The following is a 27,928-nucleotide window of genomic DNA, read 5'->3' as shown; positions in this document are numbered from 1 at the left end:
GCGGCCCTGTGTCCTACATCTACACAACCTGAAATCTGAAACGACACATGGAGAGAGAGACAGGAAGAGACAGAGAGACAGGATGTAAAGCCGAGCGGCCCCATGTCCTACATCTACACAACCTGAAATCTGAAACGACACATGACGAGAGAGACAGGAAGAGACAGAGAGACAGGCCCCGTGTCCTACATCTACACAACCTGAAATCTGAAACGACACATGGAGAGAGAGACAGGAAGAGACAGAGAGACAGGATGTAAAGCCGAGTGGCGGCCCTGTGTCCTACATCTACACAACCTGAAATCTGAAACGACACATGACAAGAGAGACAGGAAGAGACAGAGAGACAGGCCCCGTGTCCTACATCTACACAACCTGAAATCTGAAACGACACATGGAGAGAGAGACAGGAAGAGACAGAGAGACAGGATGTAAAGCCGAGTGGCGGCCCTGTGTCCTACATCTACACAACCTGAAATCTGAAACGAAACATGACAAGAGAGACAGGAAGAGACAGAGAGACAGGCCCCGTGTCCTACATCTACACAACCTGAAATCTGAAACGACACATGGAGAGAGAGACAGGAAGAGACAGAGAGACAGGATGTGAAGCCGAGCGGCCCCGTGTCCTACATCTACACAACCTGAAATCTGAAACGACACATGGACAGACAGGAAGAGACAGAGAGACAGGCCCCGTGTCCTACATCTACACAACCTGAAATCTGAAACGACACATGACGAGAGAGAGACAGGAAGAGACAGAGAGACAGGATGTAAAGCCGAGTGGCGGCCCTGTGTCCTACATCTACACAACCTGAAATCTGAAACGACACATGGAGAGAGAGACAGGAAGAGACAGAGAGACAGGATGTAAAGCCGAGCGGCCCCATGTCCTACATCTACACAACCTGAAATCTGAAACGACACATGACGAGAGAGACAGGAAGAGACAGAGAGACAGGCCCCGTGTCCTACATCTACACAACCTGAAATCTGAAACGACACATGACGAGAGAGACAGGAAGAGACAGAGAGACAGGCCCCGTGTCCTACATCTACACAACCTGAAATCTGAAACGACACATGGAGAGAGAGACAGGAAGAGACAGAGAGACAGGATGTAAAGCCGAGTGGCAGCCCTGTGTCCTACATCTACACAACCTGAAATCTGAAACGACACATGACAAGAGAGACAGGAAGAGACAGAGAGACAGGCCCCGTGTCCTACATCTACACAACCTGAAATCTGAAACGACACATGGAGAGAGAGACAGGAAGAGACAGAGAGACAGGATGTGAAGCTGAGTGGCCCTGTGTCCTACATCTACACAACCTGAAATCTGAAACGACACATGGAGAGAGAGACAGGAAGAGACAGAGAGACAGGATGTGAAGCCGAGCGGCGGCCCTGTGTCCTACATCTACACAACCTGAAATCTGAAACGACACATGGAGAGAGAGACAGGAAGAGACAGAGAGACAGGCCCCGTGTCCTACATCTACACAACCTGAAATCTGAAACGACACATGACGAGAGAGAGACAGGAAGAGACAGAGAGACAGGATGTAAAGCCGAGCGGCCCTGTGTCCTACATCTACACAACCTGAAATCTGAAACGACACATGGACAGACAGGAAGAGACAGAGAGACAGGCCCCGTGTCCTACATCTACACAACCTGAAATCTGAAACGACACATGACGAGAGAGAGACAGGAAGAGACAGAGAGACAGGCCCCGTGTCCTACATCTACACAACCTGAAATCTGAAACGACACAGACACATGGAGAGAGAGACAGGAAGAGACAGAGAGACAGGATGTAAAGCCGAGCGGCCCCATGTGCTACATCTACACAACCTGAAATCTGAAACGACACATGACGAGAGAGACAGGAAGAGACAGAGAGACAGGCCCCGTGTCCTACATCTACACAACCTGAAATCTGAAACGACACATGGAGAGAGAGACAGGAAGAGACAGAGAGACAGGATGTAAAGCCGAGTGGCGGCCCTGTGTCCTACATCTACACAACCTGAAATCTGAAACGACACATGACAAGAGAGACAGGAAGAGACAGAGAGACAGGCCCCGTGTCCTACATCTACACAACCTGAAATCTGAAACGACACATGGAGAGAGAGACAGGAAGAGACAGAGAGACAGGATGTGAAGCCTAGCGGCCCCGTGTCCTACATCTACACAACCAAGCCGCTGAGTAAAGTGAAATCATAACTGATAGGTTCGAAAAAACTATGGCGACCCCTAACAGGAGCAGGAGCAGGAGCAGAGTAGTAGTGGAGGAGGATGTAAGGGAGGAGACGAGACGGATTCACCACCCAGCCGTGGGGTCGTTTAGTCCCTCCAACTCACTTCGAGTGAGCAGTTCACAATATCAAAACCTCAGCCTTGTGTCTACCCACAATCCACCTGCTGACCCCCCAACCCACTGTCTTAAAGGGACCATCTTTGGTCCACATGGTGAACGTGTAACCTGCAAGTAGGTCACTACACACGCCCCCCCCCCCAAAAGAAATTCACCATGACAACAAGAAAAAGCAGGGGGGCGTCCACGCTGAGGGGGCTGGGCCAGTTGAACCGGCCCGTCCAGGTCCAGGTGAGCCGGCTTGAGGTGGTCCACCGAAACCCGCTCCGGTTTACCACCCACGTGCACCACAAAGTTCCTAGCCCCCGCCGCCAGGACACGGAGGGGCCGTCGTAGGGGGGCTGCAGGGGGTACGGTGGGCATCGTGCTGGATCAAGACGTACCCGGCTGACTGCAGGTCATTGGGGAGTGAAAACGCCGGGGTCGTCCTGCACCACAGCCCGTTGGCGAGCAGCAGCCCAGGGCGCCGCGCCGTCCGGGAGAAACTCCCCCGGGACCCGTAGTTTTCATTCCAGTCCCAACTTCGTGGCACCGCCTCCCTCAGGAGGGAGGCCGGGTAGGTCTCCATCCGGCACGATGCCCACCGTAGCCCCCTGCGGTGGCCCCTTCTGTTTCCCGGCGGCGGGGGCTAAGACCTTTGTGGCGGATGTCGGCGGTAAGCCGGAGCGGGTTTCGGTGGACCGCCTCAGACCGGCTCACCTGGACTCGGACAGGCTGGTTCAACTGGCCCAGCCCCCTCGGCGTGGACGCCCCCCTGCCCCTACACCCTTCAAGAGGAGCCGTTTTGGCCGCATTATTCGTCCCCCGCCATGTTGATTTTTTCTTGTTGTCATGGTGAATTCTGGGGGGGGGGGGGGGGGCGTGTGTAGTGACCTACTTGCAGGTTACAAATTCACCATGTGGACCAGAGACGGCCCCTTTAAGACAGCGGGTTCGGGGGTTAGCAGGGGGGATTGTGGGTAGGCACGAGGCTGAGGCTTTGGTATTGTGAGCCGAGGTCCCTACAGACAGAATGGATGTTTCCTGGGCTTGCTACTGCTCATTTAAAACGGTGATTAAACCTGAGCCAGACTGCACCACAGCTACGGGACAGACAGTGCAGTGTGGGGACCTCGGCAGTGTGTGGACCAGTACCCGGTACGGGTCCTCGGCTGTACAAGCCGGCTCCCTCATACGGGGCGAGAGACGCAGCAGAAAGGTGTCTACTGACGAGCTGGTGGGACTCACAGGAACGGACGAGACGCTGGTGCAGGAGACTCACAACGACGGTTTTAACGAGTCTGACTGCAGGAGAGAATGGGGTGGAGAGGTGGTGCTGCAGCACAACCAGCGGGGGAGTGGGGGCGCTCTTCTCCTCTCAAAGGACTCCGCACCAGAGTCATAGGAGGTGGAGCAGGTGGTGGAGGGCAGACAGACTGGTGGTGCTGAGGCCAACATCTGAACACACTTTAATATACATACTACACAGACACAGGGACAGACAGAGACAGAGAGACAGACACACAGACAGACTGGCAGACACACAGACAGAGAGACAGACAGAGACAGAGAGACAGACACACAGACAGACTGGCAGACACAGAGACAGAGAGACAGACACACAGACAGACTGGCAGACACAGAGACAGAGAGACAGACACACAGACAGACTGGCAGACAGACAGAGACAGAGAGACAGACACACAGACAGAGAGACAGACACAGACAGAGAGACAGACACACAGACAGACTGGCAGACACACAGACAGAGAGACAGACACAGACAGAGAGACAGACACAGACAGAGAGACAGACACACAGACAGACTGGCAGACACACAGACAGAGAGACAGACACAGACAGAGAGACAGACACACAGACAGACTGGCAGACACACAGACAGAGAGACAGACACAGACAGAGAGACAGACACAGACAGAGAGACAGACACACAGACAGAGAGACAGACACACAGACAGAGAGACAGACACAGACAGAGAGACAGACACACAGACAGACTGGCAGACACACAGACAGAGAGACAGACAGAGAGACAGACTGGCAGACACACAGACAGAGAGACAGACACAGACAGAGAGACAGACACACAGACAGACTGGCAGACACAGAGACAGAGAGACAGACACACAGACAGACTGGCAGACACAGAGACAGAGAGACAGACACACAGACAGACTGGCAGACAGACAGAGACAGAGAGACAGACACACAGACAGAGACAGACAGACAGACACAGACAGACACACAGACAGACTGGCAGACAGACAGAGACAGAGAGACAGACACAGACAGAGAAACAGACACAGACAGAGACAGACACAGACACACACACACACACACACACACACACAGACACACAGAGACAGACACACACACACAGACACAGCAAGACAGACACGGACAGCCAAAGACAGAGTGATGCAGAGACAGACACACAGACAGACACACAGACACACAGAGACAGACACAGACAGACACAGACACACACAGACACACAGAGACACACAGACACACACACACACACACACACACACACACACACACACACACACACACACACACACACAGCAAGACAGACACGGACAGCCAAAGACAGAGTGATGCAGAGACAGACACACAGACAGAGACAGACACACACAGACACACAGAGACAGACACACAGAGACAGACACACACACACAGACAGCAAGACAGACACGGACAGCCAAAGACAGAGTGATGCAGAGACAGAAAGACAGACAGACAGACAGACAGACAGACAGACAGACAGACAGACAGACAGACAGACAGACGGACAGACAGCCAGCCAGACAGACAGACAGACAGACAGACAGACAGACAGACGGACAGACAGCCAGACAGACAGACAACACTAAACTCGTAATGGCTCCCCGCCGAGCCCTTTAATGGGCCATAAGTGGTGTAGATGCCCTGTGTGTTATTGTTGTATTACCGGCTGACCAGAGCCCGTCTGCCCAGTGTGCCGCCACCATAATGAGAATTCCTGCCCTGTTTACCCCGCTGATCCCCCGCTGATCCACAGCTCAGCAGCCAGGACATTCAACTCTGTCTGTGTGTGTGTCTGTGTGTGTGTGTGTGTGTGTGTGTGTGTGTTGTGAGAAGAGACTTGTTGTTCTCCTCGTGCGTGCTTGTGGATTTCTGTACGGGTGTGTGTTTGTATTGTGTGCACGTGCATTCCTGCGTGTGTGTGTGTGTGTGTGTGTGTGTGCACGTCGTTGTCCAGGCCCGTTCACGTGCACATGCTCCACCACCAAGCGTTTAGTCTGGGTGGAATGGTGCTAATCGGTTCGCTGTTGGAGAAACGTGGACATCGGGGGGGGGGGTGGGGGTGGGGGTGGGGGTGGGGTACCCACAATTCCTCTGGTGTCATGCAGAGCCGTGTTGTGACCGGGGTCTCTGTCACAGTCACAGGTGAACCTTGTTTACCGCAAACTGCTGAAAGCAGCAAACAAAGACAAAGACTGGGGACTGGATGAAATGGGCGGCACGTGGCCCAGGGCTTAGCACTGCCGCCTCACAGCAAGGAGGTCCTGGGTTCGAACCCCGGGGTCGGCCAACGTCGGGGGTCATCCCAGCTCGTATTCTGTGTGGAGTTTGCATGTTCTCCCCGTGTCTGCGGTGGGTTTTCTGCGGGTGCTCCGGTTTCCGCCACCATCAAAAAGACATGCATGTTAGGGTTAGTACTCCGGTCCGTGCCTCTGAGCAAGGCATGGCAAGACGAACCGGAGTTGGCCCCTGGGAGCTGCACGGCGGCTGCCCACTGCTGCTAGCTACACAGCTAGGATGGGTTACATGCTGAGTGTAACGCCCCCACGGGGATCAGTAAAGTATCTCAAAATCTCAGAAAATCCAAATCTGGACCTCCTCAGCTTCTCCAGCAGTAAACCAGAGGTAGCGTCTCAGTTCTGGACACACATCTGCACCGTCCTCGACTCGCTGAAGTCCACATCAGCTTCTGCAGGTATGGACAAAAGTGTAACAGCAAAGCACGTTGGTCGTAGTCGTTAGTCACATGGCACGTCCCAGTGCACCAGGTCCATATAGATAACGTTCAACTTTAGTGACTAATTCCACATCTCAGGGATTCAAACCTTTCACAGTGAGACTCGGTGCCTGGAAACAGACAGTAAGGACAGTCTGGACATGTGCTGCCTGCCTGGCCCGGTGGTCTGGTCTGCTCACCCCTCCCTCTGCATGGGACGCTCTGCAGCTGCAGGGTGCCACAACGCCTCTGTTGTGTGGACCATGTGTCCACATGCTTCTGGGTGTGTGGACCATGTGTCCACATGCTTCTGGGTGTGTGGACCATGTGTCCACATGCTTCTGGGTGTGTGGACCATGTGTCCACATGCTTCTGGGTGTGTGGACCATGTGTCCACATGCTTCTGGGTGTGTGGACCATGTGTCCACATGCTTCTGGGTGTGTGGACCATCTGTCCACACGCTTCTTGGTGTGTGGCCCATGTGTCCACATGCTTCTGGGTGTGTGGACCATGTGTCCACATGCTTCTGGGTGTGTGGACCATGTGTCCACATGCTTCTGGGTGTGTGAACCATCTGTCCACATGCTTCTGGGTGTGTGGACCATGTGTCCACATGCTTCTGGGTGTGTGGACCATGTGTCCACATGCTTCTGGGTGTGTGGACCATGTGTCCACACGCTTCTGGGTGTGTGGACCATGTGTCCACATGCTTCTGGGTGTGTGGCCCATGTGTCCACATGCTTCTGGGTGTGTGGACCATGTGTCCACATGCTTCTGTTGTGTGGCCCATGTGTCCACACGCTTCTGGGTGTGTGGACCATGTGTCCACACGCTTCTGTTGTGTGGCCCATGTGTCCACACGCTTCTGTTGTGTGGACCATGTGTCCACACGCTTCTGTTGTGTGGCCCATGTGTCCACATGCTTCTGGTGTGTGGACCATGTGTCCACATGCTTCTGTTGTGTGGCCCATGTGTCCACACGCTTCTGGGTGTGTGGACCATGTGTCCACACGCTTCTGTTGTGTGGACCATGTGTCCACACGCTTCTGTTGTGTGGCCCATGTGTCCACACGCTTCTGTTGTGTGGACCATGTGTCCACACGCTTCTGTTGTGTGGCCCATGTGTCCACATGCTTCTGGTGTGTGGACCATGTGTCCACATGCTTCTGTTGTGTGGCCCATGTGTCCACATGCTTCTGGGTGTGTGGACCATGTGTCCACATGCTTCTGTTGTGTGGACCATGTGTCCGCACGCTTCTGGGTGTGTGGCCCATGTGTCCACATGCTTCTGTTGTGTGGACCATGTGTCCGCACGCTTCTGTTGTGTGGCCCATGTGTCCACATGCTTCTGTTGTGTGGACCATGTGTCCGCACGCTTCTGGGTGTGTGGACCATGTGTCCGCACGCTTCTGGGTGTGTGGACCATGTGTCCACATGCTTCTAGGTGTGTGGACCATGTGTCCACATGCTTCTGGTGTGTGGACCATGTGTCCACACGCTTCTGTTGTGTGGACCATGTGTCCGCACGCTTCTGGTGTGTGGACCATGTGTCCACATGCTTCTGGTGTGTGGACCATGTGTCCACATGCTTCTGGTGTGTGGACCATGTGTCCACATGCTTCTGTTGTGTGGACCATGTGTCCGCACGCTTCTGGGTGTGTGGACCATGTGTCCACATGCTTCTAGGTGTGTGGACCATGTGTCCACATGCTTCTGGGTGTGTGGACCATGTGTCCACATGCTTCTGGTGTGTGTGGACCATGTGTCCACATGCTTCTGTTGTGTGGACCATGTGTCCGCACGCTTCTGGGTGTGTGGACCATGTGTCCACATGCTTCTAGGTGTGTGGACCATGTGTCCACACGCTTCTGGGTGTGTGGACCATGTGTCCACACGCTTCTGGTGTGTGGACCATGTGTCCACATGCTTCTGGTGTGTGTGGACCATGTGTCCACATGCTTCTGTTGTGTGGACCATGTGTCCACATGCTTCTGGGTGTGTGGACCATGTGTCCGCACGCTTCTGGGTGTGTGGACCATGTGTCCACACGCTTCTGGGTGTGTGGACCATGTGTCCACACGCTTCTGGTGTGTGGACCATGTGTCCACATGCTTCTGGTGTGTGTGGACCATGTGTCCACATGCTTCTGGTGTGTGAACCATGTGTCCACATGCTTCTGGGTGTGTGGACCATGTGTCCGCACGCTTCTGGGTGTGTGAACCATGTGTCCACATGCTTCTGGTGTGTGGACCATGTGTCCACACGCTTCTGGGTGTGTGGCCCATGTGTCCACATGCTTCTGTTGTGTGGCCCATGTGTCCACACGCTTCTGTTGTGTGGCCCATGTGTCCACACGCTTCTGTTGTGTGGCCCATGTGTCCTCATGCTTCTGGGTGTGTGGCCAGTGTGTCCACATGCTTCTGGGTGTGTGGCCCATGTGTCCACACGCTTCTGTTGTGTGGCCCATGTGTCCACACGCTTCTGTTGTGTGGACCATGTGTCCACATGCTTCTGTTGTGTGGACCATGTGTCCGCACGCTTCTGTTGTGTGGACCATGTGTCCACATGCTTCTGTTGTGTGGCCCATGTGTCCACACGCTTCTGTTGTGTGGACCATGTGTCCACACGCTTCTGTTGTGTGGCCCATGTGTCCACATGCTTCTGGTGTGTGGACCATGTGTCCACATGCTTCTGGTGTGTGGCCCATGTGTCCACATGCTTCTGTTGTGTGGACCATGTGTCCGCACGCTTCTGTTGTGTGGCCCATGTGTCCACATGCTTCTGTTGTGTGGACCATGTGTCCACATGCTTCTGTTGTGTGGACCATGTGTCCGCACGCTTCTGGGTGTGTGGACCATGTGTCCACATGCTTCTAGGTGTGTGGACCATGTGTCCACATGCTTCTGGTGTGTGGACCATGTGTCCACATGCTTCTGTTGTGTGGACCATGTGTCCGCACGCTTCTGGGTGTGTGGACCATGTGTCCACATGCTTCTAGGTGTGTGGACCATGTGTCCACATGCTTCTGGGTGTGTGGACCATGTGTCCACGCGTGTGGACCATGTGTCCACACGCTTCTGGTGTGTGGACCATGTGTCCACATGCTTCTGGTGTGTGTGGACCATGTGTCCACATGCTTCTGTTGTGTGGACCATGTGTCCGCACGCTTCTGGGTGTGTGGACCATGTGTCCACATGCTTCTAGGTGTGTGGACCATGTGTCCACATGCTTCTAGGTGTGTGGACCATGTGTCCACACGCTTCTGGGTGTGTGGACCATGTGTCCACACGCTTCTGGTGTGTGGACCATGTGTCCACATGCTTCTGTTGTGTGGACCATGTGTCCACATGCTTCTGGGTGTGTGGACCATGTGTCCGCACGCTTCTGGGTGTGTGAACCATGTGTCCACATGCTTCTGGTGTGTGGACCATGTGTCCACACGCTTCTGGGTGTGTGGACCATGTGTCCGCACGCTTCTGGGTGTGTGAACCATGTGTCCACACGCTTCTGGGTGTGTGGACCATGTGTCCGCACGCTTCTGGGTGTGTGGACCATGTGTCCACATGCTTCTGTTGTGTGGACCATGTGTCCACATGCTTCTGGGTGTGTGGACCATGTGTCCGCACGCTTCTGGGTGTGTGAACCATGTGTCCACATGCTTCTGGTGTGTGGACCATGTGTCCACACGCTTCTGGGTGTGTGGACCATGTGTCCACATGCTTCTGGGTGTGTGGACCATGTGTCCACACGCTTCTGGTGTGTGGACCATGTGTCCACATGCTTCTGGGTGTGTGGACCATGTGTCCACATTGCTTCTGTTGTGTGGCCCATGTGTCCTCATGCTTCTGTTGTGTGGACCATGTGTCCACACGCTTCTGTTGTGTGGACCATGTGTCCGCACGCTTCTGGGTGTGTGGACCATGTGTCCACATGCTTCTGGGTGTGTGGACCATGTGTCCACATGCTTCTGGGTGTGTGGACCATGTGTCCACATGCTTCTGGGTGTGTGGACCATGTGTCCGCACGCTTCTGGGTGTGTGGACCATGTGTCCACATGCTTCTAGGTGTGTGGACCATGTGTCCACATGCTTCTGTTGTGTGGACCATGTGTCCGCACGCTTCTGGGTGTGTGGACCATGTGTCCACATGCTTCTGGGTGTGTGGACCATGTGTCCACATGCTTCTGGGTGTGTGGACCATGTGTCCGCACGCTTCTGGGTGTGTGGACCATGTGTCCACATGCTTCTGGTGTGTGGACCATGTGTCCACATGCTTCTGGGTGTGTGGACCATGTGTCCACATGCTTCTGGGTGTGTGGACCATGTGTCCGCACGCTTCTGGGTGTGTGGCCCATGTGTCCACATGCTTCTGTTGTGTGGCCCATGTGTCCACACGCTTCTGTTGTGTGGCCCATGTGTCCACACGCTTCTGTTGTGTGGCCCATGTGTCCTCATGCTTCTGGGTGTGTGGCCAGTGTGTCCACATGCTTCTGGGTGTGTGGCCCATGTGTCCACACGCTTCTGTTGTGTGGCCCATGTGTCCACACGCTTCTGTTGTGTGGCCCATGTGTCCACACGCTTCTGTTGTGTGGACCATGTGTCCACACGCTTCTGTTGTGTGGCCCATGTGTCCACATGCTTCTGGTGTGTGGACCATGTGTCCACATGCTTCTGTTGTGTGGACCATGTGTCCACATGCTTCTGTTGTGTGGACCATGTGTCCGCACGCTTCTGTTGTGTGGACCATGTGTCCACATGCTTCTGTTGTGTGGCCCATGTGTCCACACGCTTCTGTTGTGTGGACCATGTGTCCACACGCTTCTGTTGTGTGGCCCATGTGTCCACATGCTTCTGGTGTGTGGACCATGTGTCCACATGCTTCTGGTGTGTGGCCCATGTGTCCACATGCTTCTGTTGTGTGGACCATGTGTCCGCACGCTTCTGTTGTGTGGCCCATGTGTCCACATGCTTCTGTTGTGTGGACCATGTGTCCACATGCTTCTGTTGTGTGGACCATGTGTCCGCACGCTTCTGGGTGTGTGGACCATGTGTCCACATGCTTCTAGGTGTGTGGACCATGTGTCCACATGCTTCTGGTGTGTGGACCATGTGTCCACATGCTTCTGTTGTGTGGACCATGTGTCCGCACGCTTCTGGGTGTGTGGACCATGTGTCCACATGCTTCTAGGTGTGTGGACCATGTGTCCACATGCTTCTGGGTGTGTGGACCATGTGTCCACGCGTGTGGACCATGTGTCCACACGCTTCTGGTGTGTGGACCATGTGTCCACATGCTTCTGGTGTGTGTGGACCATGTGTCCACATGCTTCTGTTGTGTGGACCATGTGTCCGCACGCTTCTGGGTGTGTGGACCATGTGTCCACATGCTTCTAGGTGTGTGGACCATGTGTCCACATGCTTCTAGGTGTGTGGACCATGTGTCCACACGCTTCTGGGTGTGTGGACCATGTGTCCACACGCTTCTGGGTGTGTGGACCATGTGTCCACACGCTTCTGGTGTGTGGACCATGTGTCCACATGCTTCTGGTGTGTGTGGACCATGTGTCCACATGCTTCTGTTGTGTGGACCATGTGTCCACATGCTTCTGGGTGTGTGGACCATGTGTCCGCACGCTTCTGGGTGTGTGAACCATGTGTCCACATGCTTCTGGTGTGTGGACCATGTGTCCACACGCTTCTGGGTGTGTGGACCATGTGTCCGCACGCTTCTGGGTGTGTGAACCATGTGTCCACACGCTTCTGGGTGTGTGGACCATGTGTCCGCACGCTTCTGGGTGTGTGGACCATGTGTCCACATGCTTCTGTTGTGTGGACCATGTGTCCACATGCTTCTGGGTGTGTGGACCATGTGTCCGCACGCTTCTGGGTGTGTGAACCATGTGTCCACATGCTTCTGGTGTGTGGACCATGTGTCCACACGCTTCTGGGTGTGTGGACCATGTGTCCACATGCTTCTGGGTGTGTGGACCATGTGTCCACACGCTTCTGGTGTGTGGACCATGTGTCCACATGCTTCTGGGTGTGTGGACCATGTGTCCACATTGCTTCTGTTGTGTGGCCCATGTGTCCTCATGCTTCTGTTGTGTGGACCATGTGTCCACACGCTTCTGTTGTGTGGACCATGTGTCCGCACGCTTCTGGGTGTGTGGACCATGTGTCCACATGCTTCTGGGTGTGTGGACCATGTGTCCACATGCTTCTGGGTGTGTGGACCATGTGTCCACATGCTTCTGGGTGTGTGGACCATGTGTCCGCACGCTTCTGGGTGTGTGGACCATGTGTCCACATGCTTCTAGGTGTGTGGACCATGTGTCCACATGCTTCTGTTGCGTGGACCATGTGTCCGCACGCTTCTGGGTGTGTGGACCATGTGTCCACATGCTTCTGGGTGTGTGGACCATGTGTCCACATGCTTCTGGGTGTGTGGACCATGTGTCCGCACGCTTCTGGGTGTGTGGACCATGTGTCCACATGCTTCTGGTGTGTGGACCATGTGTCCACATGCTTCTGGGTGTGTGGACCATGTGTCCACATGCTTCTGGGTGTGTGGACCATGTGTCCGCACGCTTCTGGGTGTGTGGACCATGTATCCACATGCTTCTGGGTGTGTGGACCATGTGTCCACATGCTTCTGGGTGTGTGGACCATGTGTCCACATGCTTCTGTTGTGTGGACCATGTGTCCACATGCTTCTGGGTGTGTGGACCATGTGTCCACATGCTTCTGTTGTGTGGACCATGTGTCCACATGCTTCTGGGTGTGTGGACCATGTGTCCACATGCTTCTGGATGTGTGGACCATGTGTCCACATGCTTCTGGGTGTGTGGACCATGTGTCCACATGCTTCTGGGTGTGTGGACCATGTGTCCACATGCTTCTGGGTGTGTGGACCATGTGTCCACATGCTTCTGGGTGTGTGGACCATGTGTCCACACGCTTCTGTTGTGTGGACCATGTGTCCACATGCTTCTGGTGTAAGTCATGTGGACTGATGTGTGAGATGAACTTAAGCACTACAACAGAGAGTAGAGTATGATAGATAGATAGATAGATAGATAGATAGATAGATAGATAGATAGATAGATAGATAGATAGATAGATAGATAGATAGATAGATAGATAGATAGATAGATAGATGGATGGATGGATGGATGGATGGGTGGATGGATAGATGGATAGATGGATAGATGGATGGATGAATGGATGGATGGATGGATGGATGGATGGATGGATGGATGGATGGATGGATGGATGGATGGATGGATGAATGGATGGATGGATGGATGGATAGATAGAGAGATGGATGGATGGATGGATGGAATGATGGATGGATGGATGGATGGATGGATGGATGGATGGATGGATGGATGGATGGATGGATAGAGAGATATATGGATGGATGGATGGATGGATCGATGGATGGATGGATGGATAGATGGATGGATGGATGGATGGATGGATGGATGGATGGATGGATGGATGGAGAGATAGATGGATGGATGGATGGATGGATGGATGGATGGATGGATGGATGGATGGATGGATGGATGGATGGATGGATAGAGAGATAGATGGATGGATGGATGGATGGATGGATGGATGGATGGATGGATGGATAGATGGATGGATGGATAGATGGATGGATGGATGGATGGATGGATCCTGGCACTGTTTCAGTTTTACACTGGTGACCTATTGTTCCATTGTCCTGTTCTGTCCATTGTGCAGTTGTGTGCTGCTCGTTACACTGTTGTAATTGTATGCTGTTGTACTTCTGTTGCTGCTCTCATGATGTCACTGTGTACTATTCTGAGGTTAAGGGGGGGGGGCATTTTGAAAAACAAGATTTGTCCAGCCTTCGGGTGGATTCTGCTGTCACCGAGGAGCGCCATCCTTACGTTTTGACACCTCCGTTTCACCAGCTCTTTTATAGGACTAGATGACGTCATCTGAACAAGCCAATCAGAAGTGGTCCCCAGAGTGATGTCACATGGGCTGCCCATGATTGGAGCAAGGTGGCCTCCCCCATTGTTTCGATCAAGGGAGGGGGCGGGGCCAGCAACACTGACAAACACGAGGAGCTGCTCATGAATGACGCTATTATGTTAAACCACCCCCACCCCCACCCCCACCCCCACCCCTCCACACACACACACACACACACACACGAAACAGCCTGTTTCTTCAGTGTGGGCGTGGGACACAGGAAAACCAAATGTCACAAATGACTTTCATGCCCAGAGAGGTTGTACCAATTTGTAAACCCCCCCCCCCCGTCTAATTGTTACACCGTGTGAGAGGCACGTTTCTTCCATCTGGACCGGCAGCACACCGGGCCCTGAACAGTACTCACAGTGTTTCCGTTCTCCAGCCAGGTGATGGTGGGGGTCGGGTTTCCTGTGGCGTTGCACTCCAGGGAGATCTGGGCGCCGTACGCCACTCTCTTCTCCTTAGGAACCCGCAAGATCCGCACGGGAGCTGAGGAGACACGCACACACACACACACACACACACACACATTAACCAAAACAGCCACTTTGTCCCACCTCCATAGTGGCCTCTCGTGGACAGACCTCCCTCACAAGTCATTGACTGGTGGTGTCCCTCCTCTAACTGAGAGCCAGCGTTGGCAGATGGTAAATATGGGGCGTCCGGGTGGCGTAGCGGTCTATCCCGTTGTCTACCAACACGGGGATCGCCGGTTCGAATCCCCGTGTTACCTCCGGCTTGGTTGGGTGTCCCTACAGACACAATTGGCCGTGTCTGCGGGTGGGAAGCCGGGTGTGGATATGTGTCCTGGTCGCTGCACTAGCGCCTCCTCTGGTCTGTCGGGGGCGCCTGTTCAGGGTGGAGGGGGGAATAGCGTGATCGTCCCACGTGCTACGCCCCCCCCCCCGGTGAAACTCCTCACTGTCAGGTGAAAAGAAGCGGCCGGGACATGTGGTAGTGTGCAGCCCTCCGAAGGGGGGTGGAGCCGAGACTGGGACAACTCCAAAGAGTGGGGTGATTGGCCGGATACAAAGGGGGGGGAAATCCAAAGGAAAAAAGAAAAAAGGAAAATATGGAAGCATCCTGAGACCCTGACATTATTTTGGTTTTGGTTTGTGACCATACCCTGTGGTCCATGCAGAGCACATGGGGAGGAGCAGCCAGGACGGGGTGAGGTGGGGTCGAAGAGCCGAACGTGTTGTATCCACCAGCGATGTAGGAACGCATTAGAGGTGATGGTGGTTCTTGACCCGCACTCCGACCTTAACCCGGGAGGAAAACCACACCTGCCCCTCCAGGGTGTGTTGCACATGCCACGCATAACTGCATGCCGGCCCGTTTCCCCGTTTGACTCCCTGCCTGCCGCTCGACACCATCTCGGCCTCGCCTCGCTTCGCTGGCCACCGGCTGCCCTCTGCCTCCGCCTGCTGTCCCCCTCACCTCCACCCACCATCACTGTCAATGTAAAAACACATCCAGGGTTTGATTTATTTATTTGATAATTTCCCCCCCTTTTTCTCCCCGGTTGTATCTGGCTAATTACCCCACTCTTCTGAGCCGTCCCGGTCGCTGCTCCACCCCCTCTGCAGACTACCACAGGCCTCCTCCAATACACCTGACAGTGAGGAGTTTCACCAGGGGGACGTAGCACGTGGGAGGATCACACTATCCCCCCCAGTTACCCTTCCCCCCCGAACAGGCACCCCAACTGACCAGAGGAGGCACTAGTGCAGCGACCAGGACACACACCCACATCCGGCTTCCCCCCTCAGACGCCCGAGCAAGCTGAAGGAAACACGGGGACTCGAACCGGAGATCCTCGTGTTGGCAGGCGACGGAGTAGACCACCACGCTACCCGGACGCCCTTATTTTTTTAACTGGTCTTGATGGAAATACAGCTTAATTTGCATGTTTTTTGTGATATCTAATTATTTGTCTGAACCTTATTCAAAGTGACTGACTCACAGGGTGGATGGAAACACAGCCACCCTAATTAAAGCAGCAAAGCCCATCCTGGAAGAGCGGGTGGGGCTTTTGCTGGTGGTCAGCTGCACATGGCGAGCAGAGAGGAGTGACCGTGAGCCGGTAAGACACACACCCTGCACCTCAATGGTGACCGGCTTTGAGAAAGCCAAGCCGAAGCTGTTTCTGGCCACACAGCGGTACTGCCCTGCATCCTGCTTCTGGATGTGATGGATCTTCAGGGCCCCGTAGTCGAGGATGCTGACGCGGTCGCTGACCTGGGAGAAAGACAAGATGGCTATGATCAGTCTAATTTTACTGTCACGCTGACAAAATCACCTTTTCTTCCACAAAGGAACACCATAACTGTTGAAATGTATCTTAGCTCGTGACTTTTCCAGAAGTGGTAACCTCTGTATGAGCACACGACAGAAAAAAGAGAGAAGCTGAAAGTCTCTTTCCTGTTCCTCTACATGTTCCTCTACATGTTCCTCTACACGTTCTTCTACATGTTCCTCAACACGTTCTTCTACATGTTCCTCTACATGTTCCTCTACACGTTCCTCCACATGTTCCTCCATGTTCTTCTACATGTTCCTCTACACGTTCCTCTACACATTCTTCTACATGTTCCTCTACACGTTCTTCTACATGTTCCTCAACACGTTCTTCTACATGTTCCTCCACATGTTCCTCCATGTTCTTCTACATGTTCCTCTACACTTTCTTCTACATGTTCCTTTACACATTCCTCCACATGTTCCTCCACATGTTCCTCTACATGTTCTTCTACATGTTATCATACATGTTCCTCCATGTTCTTCTACATGTTCCTCTACACTTTCATCTACATGTTCTTTTACATGTTCCTCTACATGTTCCTCTACATGTTCTTCTACATGTTCCTCTACATGTTCCTCTACATGTTCCTCTACACGTTCATCTACATGTTCCTCTACACGTTCTTCTACATGTTCCTCTACACGTTCATCTACACGTTCCTCTACATGTTCCTCTACATGTTCCTCTACATGTTCTTCTACATGTTCCTCTACATGTTCCTCTACATGTTCCTCTACACGTTCATCTACATGTTCCTCTACATGTTCTTCTACATGTTCCTCTACATGTTCCTCTACATGTTCCTCTACATGTTCTTCTACATGTTCCTATACATGTTCCTCTACATGTTCCTCTACACGTTCATCTACATGTTCCTCTACAAGTTCTTCTACACTTTCTTCTACACGTTCCTCTACATGTTCCTCTAAACGTTCATCTACATGTTCCTCTACACGTTCTTCTAGATGTTCCTCTACATGTTCCTCTACACGTTCCTCTATATGTTCCTCTACGCGTTCTTCTACATGTTCCTCTACACGTTCTTCTACATGTTCCTCTACATGTTCCTCCATGTTCTTCTACATGTTCCTCTACACGTTCTTCTACATGTTCCTTTACATGTTCCTCCACATGTTCTTCTACATGTTCTTCTACATGTTCCTCTACACTTTCTTCTACATGTTCCTTTACATGTTCCTCCACATGTTCTTCTACATGTTCTTCTACATGTTCCTCTACACTTTCTTCTACATGTTCCTTTACATGTTCCTCCACATGTTCTTCTACATGTTCTTCCACATGTTCCTCTACATGTTCTTCTACATGTTCCTCTACACTTTCATCTACATGTTCCTTTACATGTTCCTCCACATGTTCCTCTACATGTTCTTCTACATGTTCCTCTACACGTTCTTCTACATGTTCCTTTACACTTTCTTCTACATGTTCATCTACACTTTCTTCTACATGTTCCTCTACATGTCCCTCTACATCAGGGGTGTCAAACTCCAGGCCTTGAGGGCCGCAGTGTCTGCAGGTATTTGTTGCAACCATGCACTACACCACCTGATTACACTAGTTCCTTTCCCTCCTTGATCCAGGAGGTGAGCTAATTAGTTAAATCCGGTGGTGTAGTGCACGGTTGCAACAAATACCTGCAGACACTGCGGCCCTCGAGGCCTGGAGTTTGACACCCCTGCTCTACACGTTCTTCTACATGGTCCTCTACACGTTCCTCTACACGTTCTTCTACATGGTCCTCTACACGTTCCTCTACACGTTCATCTACATGTTCCTCTACACGTTCGTCTACATGTGTCATTGTTCCACCTGTTATTTAACAGCATGCCTGCAGACGGGTTTTACTTTCATTAGTCGGGTACGAGGTGGGGGATGAAAGATGCTCGACACGCCACACAGCAGGGAATAGTAATGCTAACCCTGGCCACGCTGGGGAGTCAATTTCAATGATGTCTTCATTTTGTTAAACAGTGAGTAGAGTTTAAAGCTGAGTGAATCATCAAGTCACACTGCTATTAGTGTTGGGACAAAACTCAAGACTGACTCTGAGTCTGGTCCCATCCCTCCTGCAGGTCACTGTGAGGCAGCGAACGATGGGGTCATTGGTTAATTATTTTGAGTGTGTTGCCTTGGACCCCTTTTAAATAATCAATATTTAAATAATCAATATTTAGTTATTTAAATAACCATTTCAATCATCAGTATTTAGTTATTTAAATAATCAATATTTAATTAGCTGGTTATTGTTGCTGGAAACAAAATAAAAGGAAAACCATGGATGTGTTAAAAGTAAAACAGGAGCACCTTGACCAGCTCATCATCTTTGAGCCAGGTGATGTCTGGCTTAGGGTTGCCGAGGGTAACGCAGGGCAAAACCGCCTTGGAGTCCAACAGCAGAGTCACATTGGTGGGGTGGCGTTTAATCTGAGGCTCTGATGGTGGGAGAGAGAGATAGACAGACAGAGTGAGACAGACAGCGAGAGATCGAGAGACAGAGAGAGAGATAGACAGACAGACAGACAGAGAGAGATAGAGACAGATAGACAGACAGAGTGAGACAGACAGGGAGAGATCGAGAGACAGAGAGAGAGAGATAGACAGACAGAGAGAGATAGAGACAGACAGACAGACAGACAGACATAGAGAGATATACAGAGAGAAAGAGAGAGAGACAGACAAACAGAGAGAGATAGAGACAGATAGACAGACAGAGTGAGACAGACAGGGAGAGATCGAGAGACAGAGAGAGAGAGATAGACAGACAGAGAGATAGAGACAGATAGACAGACAGACATAGAGAGATATACAGAGAGAAAGAGAGAGAGATAGACAGACAGCGAGAGAGAGACAGACAGACAAACAGAGACAGAAAGACAGAGATAGACACAGAGAAAGACAGAGAGACAGAGAAAGACAGAGCGATACAGACAGACAGAGAGAGAGACAGACAGATGGAGACAGACAAACAGACAGACAGACAGACACAGACAGACAGACAGACAGAGAGAGAGAGAGAGAGAGAGAGAGAGAGAGAGAGAGAGAGAGAGAGAGAGAGAGAGAGAGAGAGAGAGAGAGAGAGAGAGAGAGAAAGGAAAGCATATAAACAGACAGACAGAGGGTTTATTGATGAAGAGAACCTGGTTCTGGTTCTCTGGGTTCCTCCCAGCAGGCATCATGTTTTAAACAGGCTGCATCATCTTTTTCATTTAGCAGGTGCCCACATCCTCTCTGGACCAAAACCAATGGACAAGTCGGGTTCAAGTTTGAAACAAAATCCAAAGACTCTAAAAAGACAACACCCCTGAGCCGTGGGCCGGACAGGTCCCTGGTCTTACAGACTGAACCAAAGCGCCACCGCAGACTTGACAGGAAGTGGACTTACTCATCTTAAGCTGCAGCGCCCCACAGCTTTTGGCCGGATCTCCGATGCCGTTGTTGGCCAGACAGCAGTACTCTCCGTTGTCTGATTCCCTGACGTTAGGGATGATCAGCATCTGGCCCTGCTCTCTGGTAATGTAACGCGGATCATAATAACTGGACCGGATGAGAGAGAGACGAGAGAAAGAGAGGGAAAGTGTGCATATTAAATATTAGCTATTTAGATGGGTAGCAGCTGTCCTTGTGTCTTTTTTGCCCAACCCAATTGCCCCCCTTGGCCCTACCACTTGGCAGGCATTTTGCACACGGCCACATAGGGTAGGGTGTCCATTTCTTGTGAGGCTCAAGGGGTGGTGGTCATCTAGCCTACTAAATGACCCTCCAAACAAAGCGTTTCCAGATACAGACTCCAAACAGAGCGAGTAAACCTGGCTGCAGCCTGCAGAATGGGGCGGGGTTGGGCATCTGGGTGGCGTAGCAGTCTATTCCGTTGCCTACCAACACGGGGATCGCTGGTTCGAATCCCCGTGTTACCTCCGGCTTGGTCGGGCGTCCCTACAGACACAATTGGCCGTGTCTACGGGTCCTGGTCGCTGCACTAGCGCCTCCTCTGGTCGATCGGGGCGCCTGTTCGGGGGGGGGTGGAACTGGGGGAAATACTGTGATCCTCCCACGTGCTACGTCCCCCTGGTGAAACTCCTCACTGTCAGGTGAAAAGAAGCGGCTGGCGACTCCACATGTATGGGAGGAGGCATGTGGTAGTCTGCAGCCCTCCCCGGATTGGCAGAGGGGGTGGAGTAGTGACTGGGACAGCTTGGAAAATAGGGTAATTGGCCAAGTATAATTTGGGAGGAAAAAGGAGTGAAATCCCCCCCCCCAAAAAAATAGGGTGGGGTTCAACGTCAAACATTTAATCCCACCCACTGTTTGATTTGATTCGTTTCACGGCCGAATTTGGGCGGAGTTAAATGTCGATTAGGGAGGGGTTAAACGTTGATTTTGGGAGCGGTTAAACATCGATTTCATTGGTTTGGGCTTGGGTTCGGGCGGGGTCAAGCAGGGTTGGGGTTAGGGTCAGGTTAAGGGATGGGTGGGATTAAACGTTCCGACGTTGAACCCTGCCCCATTCAGCAGGCTTCGGCCACTTACCCCTCAAACAGAGTGGCCGAAGGAAATTCCCAGAATGCTTTGTGAACTGAGGCAGTTTAATGTGGAACATGGCTACCGGTGCAGGGAAAGAAGCCCATACATGTACACATCTTCGCAAATAATCACGCAAAAACGTTGAGAACCTGTTGGAATGTGTTAGTTTAACATAGATTCGGAGGAATACGTAACTGGATCGTTACAACAAGCATTTCAGAAAAATCCCCACTCACCATGTCAACAGAACTTTGTGTAAATTAGGATTTGTGAGTCACAGTACAGTTATTTCCATGTGTACAAAGCTTGAAAAGTGATCCAGAAGCAAATTTGCTGCGCTTGGGTTAAGTTCCTGATAATTAAGCCTCCTACAGACTGTGCGGTTTTAGCAGTCCTGTAAGTTTGTTGCAAGCCACACTGTGCGATATGGATCTAGTAAACTTGGGTACGACATCAAGTGTGATGTATGTAGACTGTACGATGGTAACACAACTGAATCGCAGGCTACGACGCAAGCCCATAAAAACGTCATCAGCGCCCGTAGTCAATCTACGCGCTGGCAGAGCAACATGACGCCAAGCAGGAATCCAGTCCTTTCAATAGTCGCCGCAGCTCGTTTGGTTGCTCGTTTTGTTGACTCCATCGCATTTGGGTCACAGATGCTAACAGTGTGTTTGTTTGTGTTTAGCGTCGATCAGTGCGTCATTCTGTGCTGCATTTCTATTGGTCGGTTAGTAGACGTAGGTCGTAGCAGCGGTCACATTGTGAGATGGTCATCCTAAATTTCTGACACTGTCAGACTTTTGAGACTTTGAGCCTGTCTCACAGTGAGACACAGGACCACCGTTTTGGAGCCACGACCAAAGATATCACCACGTTTAGTAATTTTTCATCTGAGACGGCCCAAATCGTACAGTCCGTAGGAGGCTTTAGGGCAGGGGTGGGCAGTCTTATCCAGAAAGGGTCAGTGTGGGTGCAGGGTTTTGTTCCAGCCAAGCAGTTACACACCTGTGCCTCCTAATCAAGTTCCTCAGCAAAGACTCTCCTGGTTGGTTAGTGGGATCAGGTGTGTAACTGCTTGGCTGGAACAAAAACCTTCACCCACATCGACCCTTTCTGGATAAGCTTGCCCACCCCTGCTTTAGGGGCTATACACAGAAGCCAAGTTCATCCAAACAACCTCACTCACGTGGGACAGTTACTGTAGTTCACTGTTAAGAGTGGAGGACAACCGAGAAAGTAAAGAAACAGGTCACGGAGACAGTCTGCTCTGAGTTGATCAAACCCATTCCATCACAGCGGGAAAGGCTGTCTTTGTTTTCACTGCTGCTTGTTGGTTTCCTGCCACTAATCCTAGGAGGGTCTGTCTGCAGCACTGACACTAAGCGGTCTGCAACCAATCATAGCTGGCGATCTGAGAAGGTCATTCCGCGAGACTGGGTCATCACGCAAGCCTAGGTTATTAATTACTACCTCTCGAATATTATAATACAATATTTGCATTGTTATGCCAAGACTCTTGGATTTCAGAAGTATGCACCATGCAAAATATGAGAGAAACAGTCACAAATACCACAGACTGGGTGACAAGATGTTCAGTCAACTAATTTAGCTGAACTTTACATTAAACTGCCTTAAAACTATATAAAGCTATGTTTGAAATTTAATGTAAATAATACAACAATCGATAATAAAAAATCGTGTTGGTTGGAGATTTAAGTCTTCCTGTGCAAGTGTTTCATAATTTGACAGAATGGAGTTCTCAGTTCATCAGTTTAGTCGCCTGTTTGGTTGAAAACTGCTTTCACCTGATGGTGTCGATACTGCGGCCAGATACTTTCCACTAATCCAGCTGTGTCTCCATGTGTGCACCACCAAATATGTGGTTCTGCTTACAAAGACGTTGAATGTGGACCGGAAACTCAAATGTGTTTACACCCTTTTCAAATGTGACCACAATGCATTCCTGACCACCTCCAGAGGTTGTTTAACCAATCGGATCACAGTGAATCCTTTGTGTGTCATGGGTGTATTTATACCTGTATTCTTACATGGTTTAACCCGTAGCCCGTTACAGAGCCATCACCCCAGACACATTTTAATGCCAGGTGTAAAGAGAGGCCCAAATTATTCTGACTTAGTGTAACGAGCATGAATGTGTAGACTTGCTAGTCGGTTGGCTAACGGGTTGGACCCTTTAGCTGACTGGTTAGCGCAGTCGCCCGTGGTGCGGGTGACCCGGGTTCACGTCCCGGCTGCGGCGGTTCCCAGCTGCCCCTGAATTCACTACATTGTTGTCAGAAGTGGGATGGTGAGACCGGCGTCAGGCCATCGGGAGCATGTGTGCCCTGAGGCGTGAGGGAGCTGATATGCTGAAGTGTGGGGACATGCTTCCTGTAGGAGGGGGGTAGAGTAACAACCATGGATGACTAGACTCACTAGCCAGTTGGCTAACGGGTCGGACCCTTTAGTTGACTGGTTAACGTAGTCGCCCATGGTGCGGGCGACCCGGGTTCGCGTCCCAGCTGCTCCCCTGAATTCTCTACATTTGCATCAAGAGAATGAGGCAGTTAAATTTGCACCATTTCCAAAGCTCTGTAATTCTCTCGGTACAAAGAGCTGGATGTGTGGATGTGAAATTACCATAAACCTCTTGCTGCACAATTGTTTGGTCTACTAAACCGTTTTTATTTCCTTTAGCAAAACCAAACAATTGTTAATTCTAATAGAGACAAGAGCATATGGTGAGTAGTTGATAGTTGTTTTCTCTTACAGGATTTGGTGGTTGTTCCTGGTCCAGGTGATGTCAGCAGGAGGGCGGGACTCCACCTCACAGATGAATGTGGCATTGTGATCCAACAGGACATCCACCGTCTCTAAAAGGGTGATGATCCGGGGGGCTGGAGATATAGGACAAGGACAGAAGGTAAGGTCTTCTCCTGCACAGTGAGACAACACAGGTTGTGTCGGAATGTCCGTACTACTGTAGTGCCTACGATGGACTACTCATTGTTAGTATACCTGATTAAACTGCTTGCAGGATTGAAAAATCTCATTTTCTAAAATGCCAGGATGTATCAGGAATCAGGAACACCGTCATTTCACTTCAAGCACTTGTGTACATGAAATGAAGCGAAATGCCGTTTCCCCAGCCCACAGTAGTACAACACAAAGACAACAACACATCCAAAAACTACAAGAACACACAAACCCAAACTAACACATATATCCAAACTAAACAGGAAATCACTGTCCAGGAGAACGAAGGCCAGCCAGGATGCCTGCATGGGCTAGCAGTTAGCTTAGCCCGCCCAGCTTCCACGTCCCAGCAGACCGCCCTCGGCATTTCCTCTTTGGGTGCAGCTCCAGGCAGAGGCTGTGGTCCCTAGGCCCACCAGACGAAGCAGACTAAGCTCTCCCAGCCAATCCAGCACCAGCTCTCCCAGCCATCAAATGAAGACAAAACTTAGATGCAGACACTGACAAAGACACTGCATGGACGGTACTGGGTGAGGCCGCCGCAAATGCGAATTCACGCCGCCATCTTCCCACACCGGAAGTGGAAGAGATATATACTAATGTCACCAAAACATCTAATATGAATCAACAGAACACTCTTTTGGATTGTCCTGTTAAGTGACTCTCTTTTTGTTGTTGGTGTCTTTGCGTGGTTACCATAGTGACAAAGGTTGTACGAGCCCTATCAACTTGATGTCACTTCTGCTAACATGGAATAAAACAAAAGCACTGTGTAGAAGATGAGATGACACACATTTTAAAGGCTGGATAGTAATTTATGTTTTAGACAAACTGCTTGACAAACTGGGCGGCACAGTGGTGCAGTGGTTTGCACGGTCGCCTCGCAGCGAGAAGGTCCTGGGTTCGAGCCCCCGGGGTAGTCCAACCTCGGGGTCATCCCGGGTCGCCCTCTGTGTGGAGTTTGCATGTTCTCCCCGTGCCTCCGGGGGCTCCCGTTTCCTCCCACAGTCCAAAGACATGTAGGTCAGGTGACTCGGCTGTACTAAACTGTCCCTAGGTGTGAATGTGTGTGTGTGTGTGTGTGTGGGCCCTGTGATGGTCTGGCGGCCTGTCCAGGGTGTCTCCCCGCCTGCCGCCCAACGACTGCTGGGATGGGCTCCAGCATCCCACGACCCTGAGAGCAGGATAAGCAGTTCGGATAATGGAATGGCTTGACAAACTAAGTAATGGTTTTCTGAAAAAGAGAATTTTTTTTTCAATCTTCCAACATCATACGGCCTCGCTCAGGCGACCCGGCCAGGGTTGATCAGGCCACGGCTTGTGCCCCAGCAGCATTGGCCCACAGGTCACTCCTTCTGATCGAAACCCATCTGGAGGCCCCTCTGTGCAGCCTCCATGGAAGTCTTGATGGCTTTCCTTTTTGCAGTCCCAGTGATGCCAAGTGCAGTGCAGAGTTTGCACAGTGGGCAGCCGACAAAGCCTCTACACCCCACTTCCATGGGCCCACAACGCATCTTCCCACCTCTCATCCAGCACCGATCCACCGGCTCCTGGTACTTGGACTGCTTCTGCTCATTTGCCTCCTCCATCCGGCGCTCCCAGGGGAGAGACAATTAATTTCTGTCATTTGAATAGTTCTTCAGCTAAAATTCGAGCTGAACACAGAATGAACCTTGCTGCCTCACTCGTCCCACAACACCGCCCGACTGAAAACAGCTGCATCTTTTCAGCCAAACAGTTTGAAATTCTCCGCATTCCTGCCTCAGATGGAGTCATGTGTTTCAGTCAGTCGGTGTCTGTAGTGGATATTTGTCAGCAGGACCCTATGAAGAACTTGAGGTTGTTTTTTTTTATGACTTTGTACTGGAAAGAGAAGAGACAGGAAACAGGAGGAGGGGGGCAAGAGGAGAAGAGCAGGAAAGGCTATGTCTGTTTATTTGTTAAGTCGGTTCAGAGGGTTTGGAGTCGTTGCGGATGTTTTATTAAGTAGGCAATAAAAAGGGAGAGGAGACCCTATCCCTAGAAACAACACAAAACAACAAGGGACGGGACAGAAGGGTTGGGGAGAGGAAAGGGAAACGTGTTATTTGTGACACGTATCCCTGTTTTATAGTCGCTGCCCATGTGGTCAATGTGTAGGTTTCATTTCCACAGTCATAATGAATGTAGGACAAATCTACAACCCTCGTTCGGGGTAAAAAAAGCACTACACAATTCAGCCAAACTACCATGATGCTGCAGCAGCCTGTCCTACCGAATTACAGTGGTCTTTGTGTTAGCTCTGCTGTGCTGTGGTGGAGCGACTCCTGCTGGTCGTCTCTTGTAGGCTGTGTTGCAGGAAGCAATATGGTAAAAACAAAAAAAGAAGTCCTGACTGACTGTAAACATTACTCAGCTTTTAAAACCGCAACTCAAATTTTAGTATGCTAGCCTGCTGTAGCATTGTGACAGCTTTGTCTGAACCGTGGAGTGTTATTTTACACTGAAGGAGGGTGGTGGAGGATGGTGTAGATCAGTGTTTCTCAACCCAGTCCTCCAGGACCCCCTATCCTGCATATGCTCTTTGCCACCCTGAATAGGCACCTGTTTGTAGTTATTCAACCAATCAGCAATGAATTTTGTCAGATGTTGCACACCTTGCATAATTAAGTGCTGCGAGATGATTGGTTGAGTAAGTACAAGCAGGGCTACCTATGCAGGGTTACAATGAAAACCTGCAGGATAGGGGGTCCTTGAGGACTGGGCTGGGAAACACTGGTGTAGATGACAAGCCAGAGCTGCGTGTCCACTATGAAGAAAAGGATGGATGACTGCGAAACCTACCTATCTACTACATGAGGGGCAAGAATAAAATATGGACAGATGTTGAAAAAATTGAACTACCCCTTCTCTGAACTGGTATCAAGGAATAACCACAATCCTCAAGTTCTCTTTGGGGTAACTGATTCTGTTATTAATGGTACCGCCGCTGCTTTGTTTTTTTTACCCTGATGTCAACTTTCTCACTCATTCTGTAACTCATCCTGTAAATGTCTCACTCATTCTGTAACTCACTCTGTAAATGTCTCACTCATCTACTCCTGTATTTTCACCATGTGTGTCTGGTGTGTGTGTGGTGTGTGTCTGTGTGAGAGTCTATAAACGGCCAAACTAAAGCACTTGGGGCCTCGATTCTTTTGGAGGTTATTGGGGATGATCAGGGGCACCTATAAAAAATAGCAGAAAATTAAAATTATGCATAATTATTTATGCGTAAATATGCAAAATATAAATTTTTCTACAAATGGCTAAAAAACCACTTTTCTCGGCATTTCAGGTGATTCTGAGCATCTTTGATTTTTTTCACCTATATAAAAAAAATGTTCTGGGACTTAGAAATGTTTTGGCATTATGCAAAATATATGCATTTTTGCAAAAATGCACTTATGATCCTCTTTTTTTTGGAGGTGGTAGGTATTGTTCCAGAGAGGACTAGAAAAATAGCAGAAAATTAAAATAATTATGCATAATTATGCAAAATATGCATTTTCTAAAAATGGCTAAAAAACACTTTTCTCGGCATTTCAGATGAATCTGAGCATTTGGGGGGAGGGAGTTGGAGTGGGGGGGGGTTTAGGGGCAGGGGGAAGGTGGTTAGCTGGCAGGATGAAGAGGAGGGAGATTTAGACGGGTGGAGAACCAAACCGCTACATGGTAGTGGGG

The 27,928-nt window shown here is 51.0% G+C and overlaps 1 protein-coding gene across 1 annotated transcript in view; it reads right to left on the bottom strand.

Moving 5' to 3' along the window:
- musk (muscle, skeletal, receptor tyrosine kinase) overlaps nucleotides 1–25,815 on the bottom strand; it is an 84,179-nt gene extending 58,364 nt beyond the window's left edge. Inside the window, exons 1-6 of the mRNA XM_056291174.1 lie at nucleotides 25,593–25,815; nucleotides 24,021–24,186; nucleotides 20,109–20,260; nucleotides 19,031–19,158; nucleotides 16,500–16,641; nucleotides 14,765–14,889 (exon numbers count right to left, since the gene is read on the bottom strand). Of these exons, the coding sequence (XP_056147149.1) occupies nucleotides 14,765–14,889; nucleotides 16,500–16,641; nucleotides 19,031–19,158; nucleotides 20,109–20,260; nucleotides 24,021–24,186; nucleotides 25,593–25,815 (936 nt within the window). The remainder of the gene's footprint in view (nucleotides 1–14,764; nucleotides 14,890–16,499; nucleotides 16,642–19,030; nucleotides 19,159–20,108; nucleotides 20,261–24,020; nucleotides 24,187–25,592) is intronic.
- Between the last annotated feature and the right edge of the window lie 2,113 nt (nucleotides 25,816–27,928).

This window comes from Lampris incognitus, chromosome 12, assembly GCF_029633865.1.
Source record: "Lampris incognitus isolate fLamInc1 chromosome 12, fLamInc1.hap2, whole genome shotgun sequence".
Lineage (NCBI taxonomy): Eukaryota > Metazoa > Chordata > Actinopteri > Lampriformes > Lampridae > Lampris > Lampris incognitus.
The sequence above is the reverse complement of the archived record's forward strand: the minus strand, read 5'-3'. Positions and strand labels throughout refer to the sequence as shown.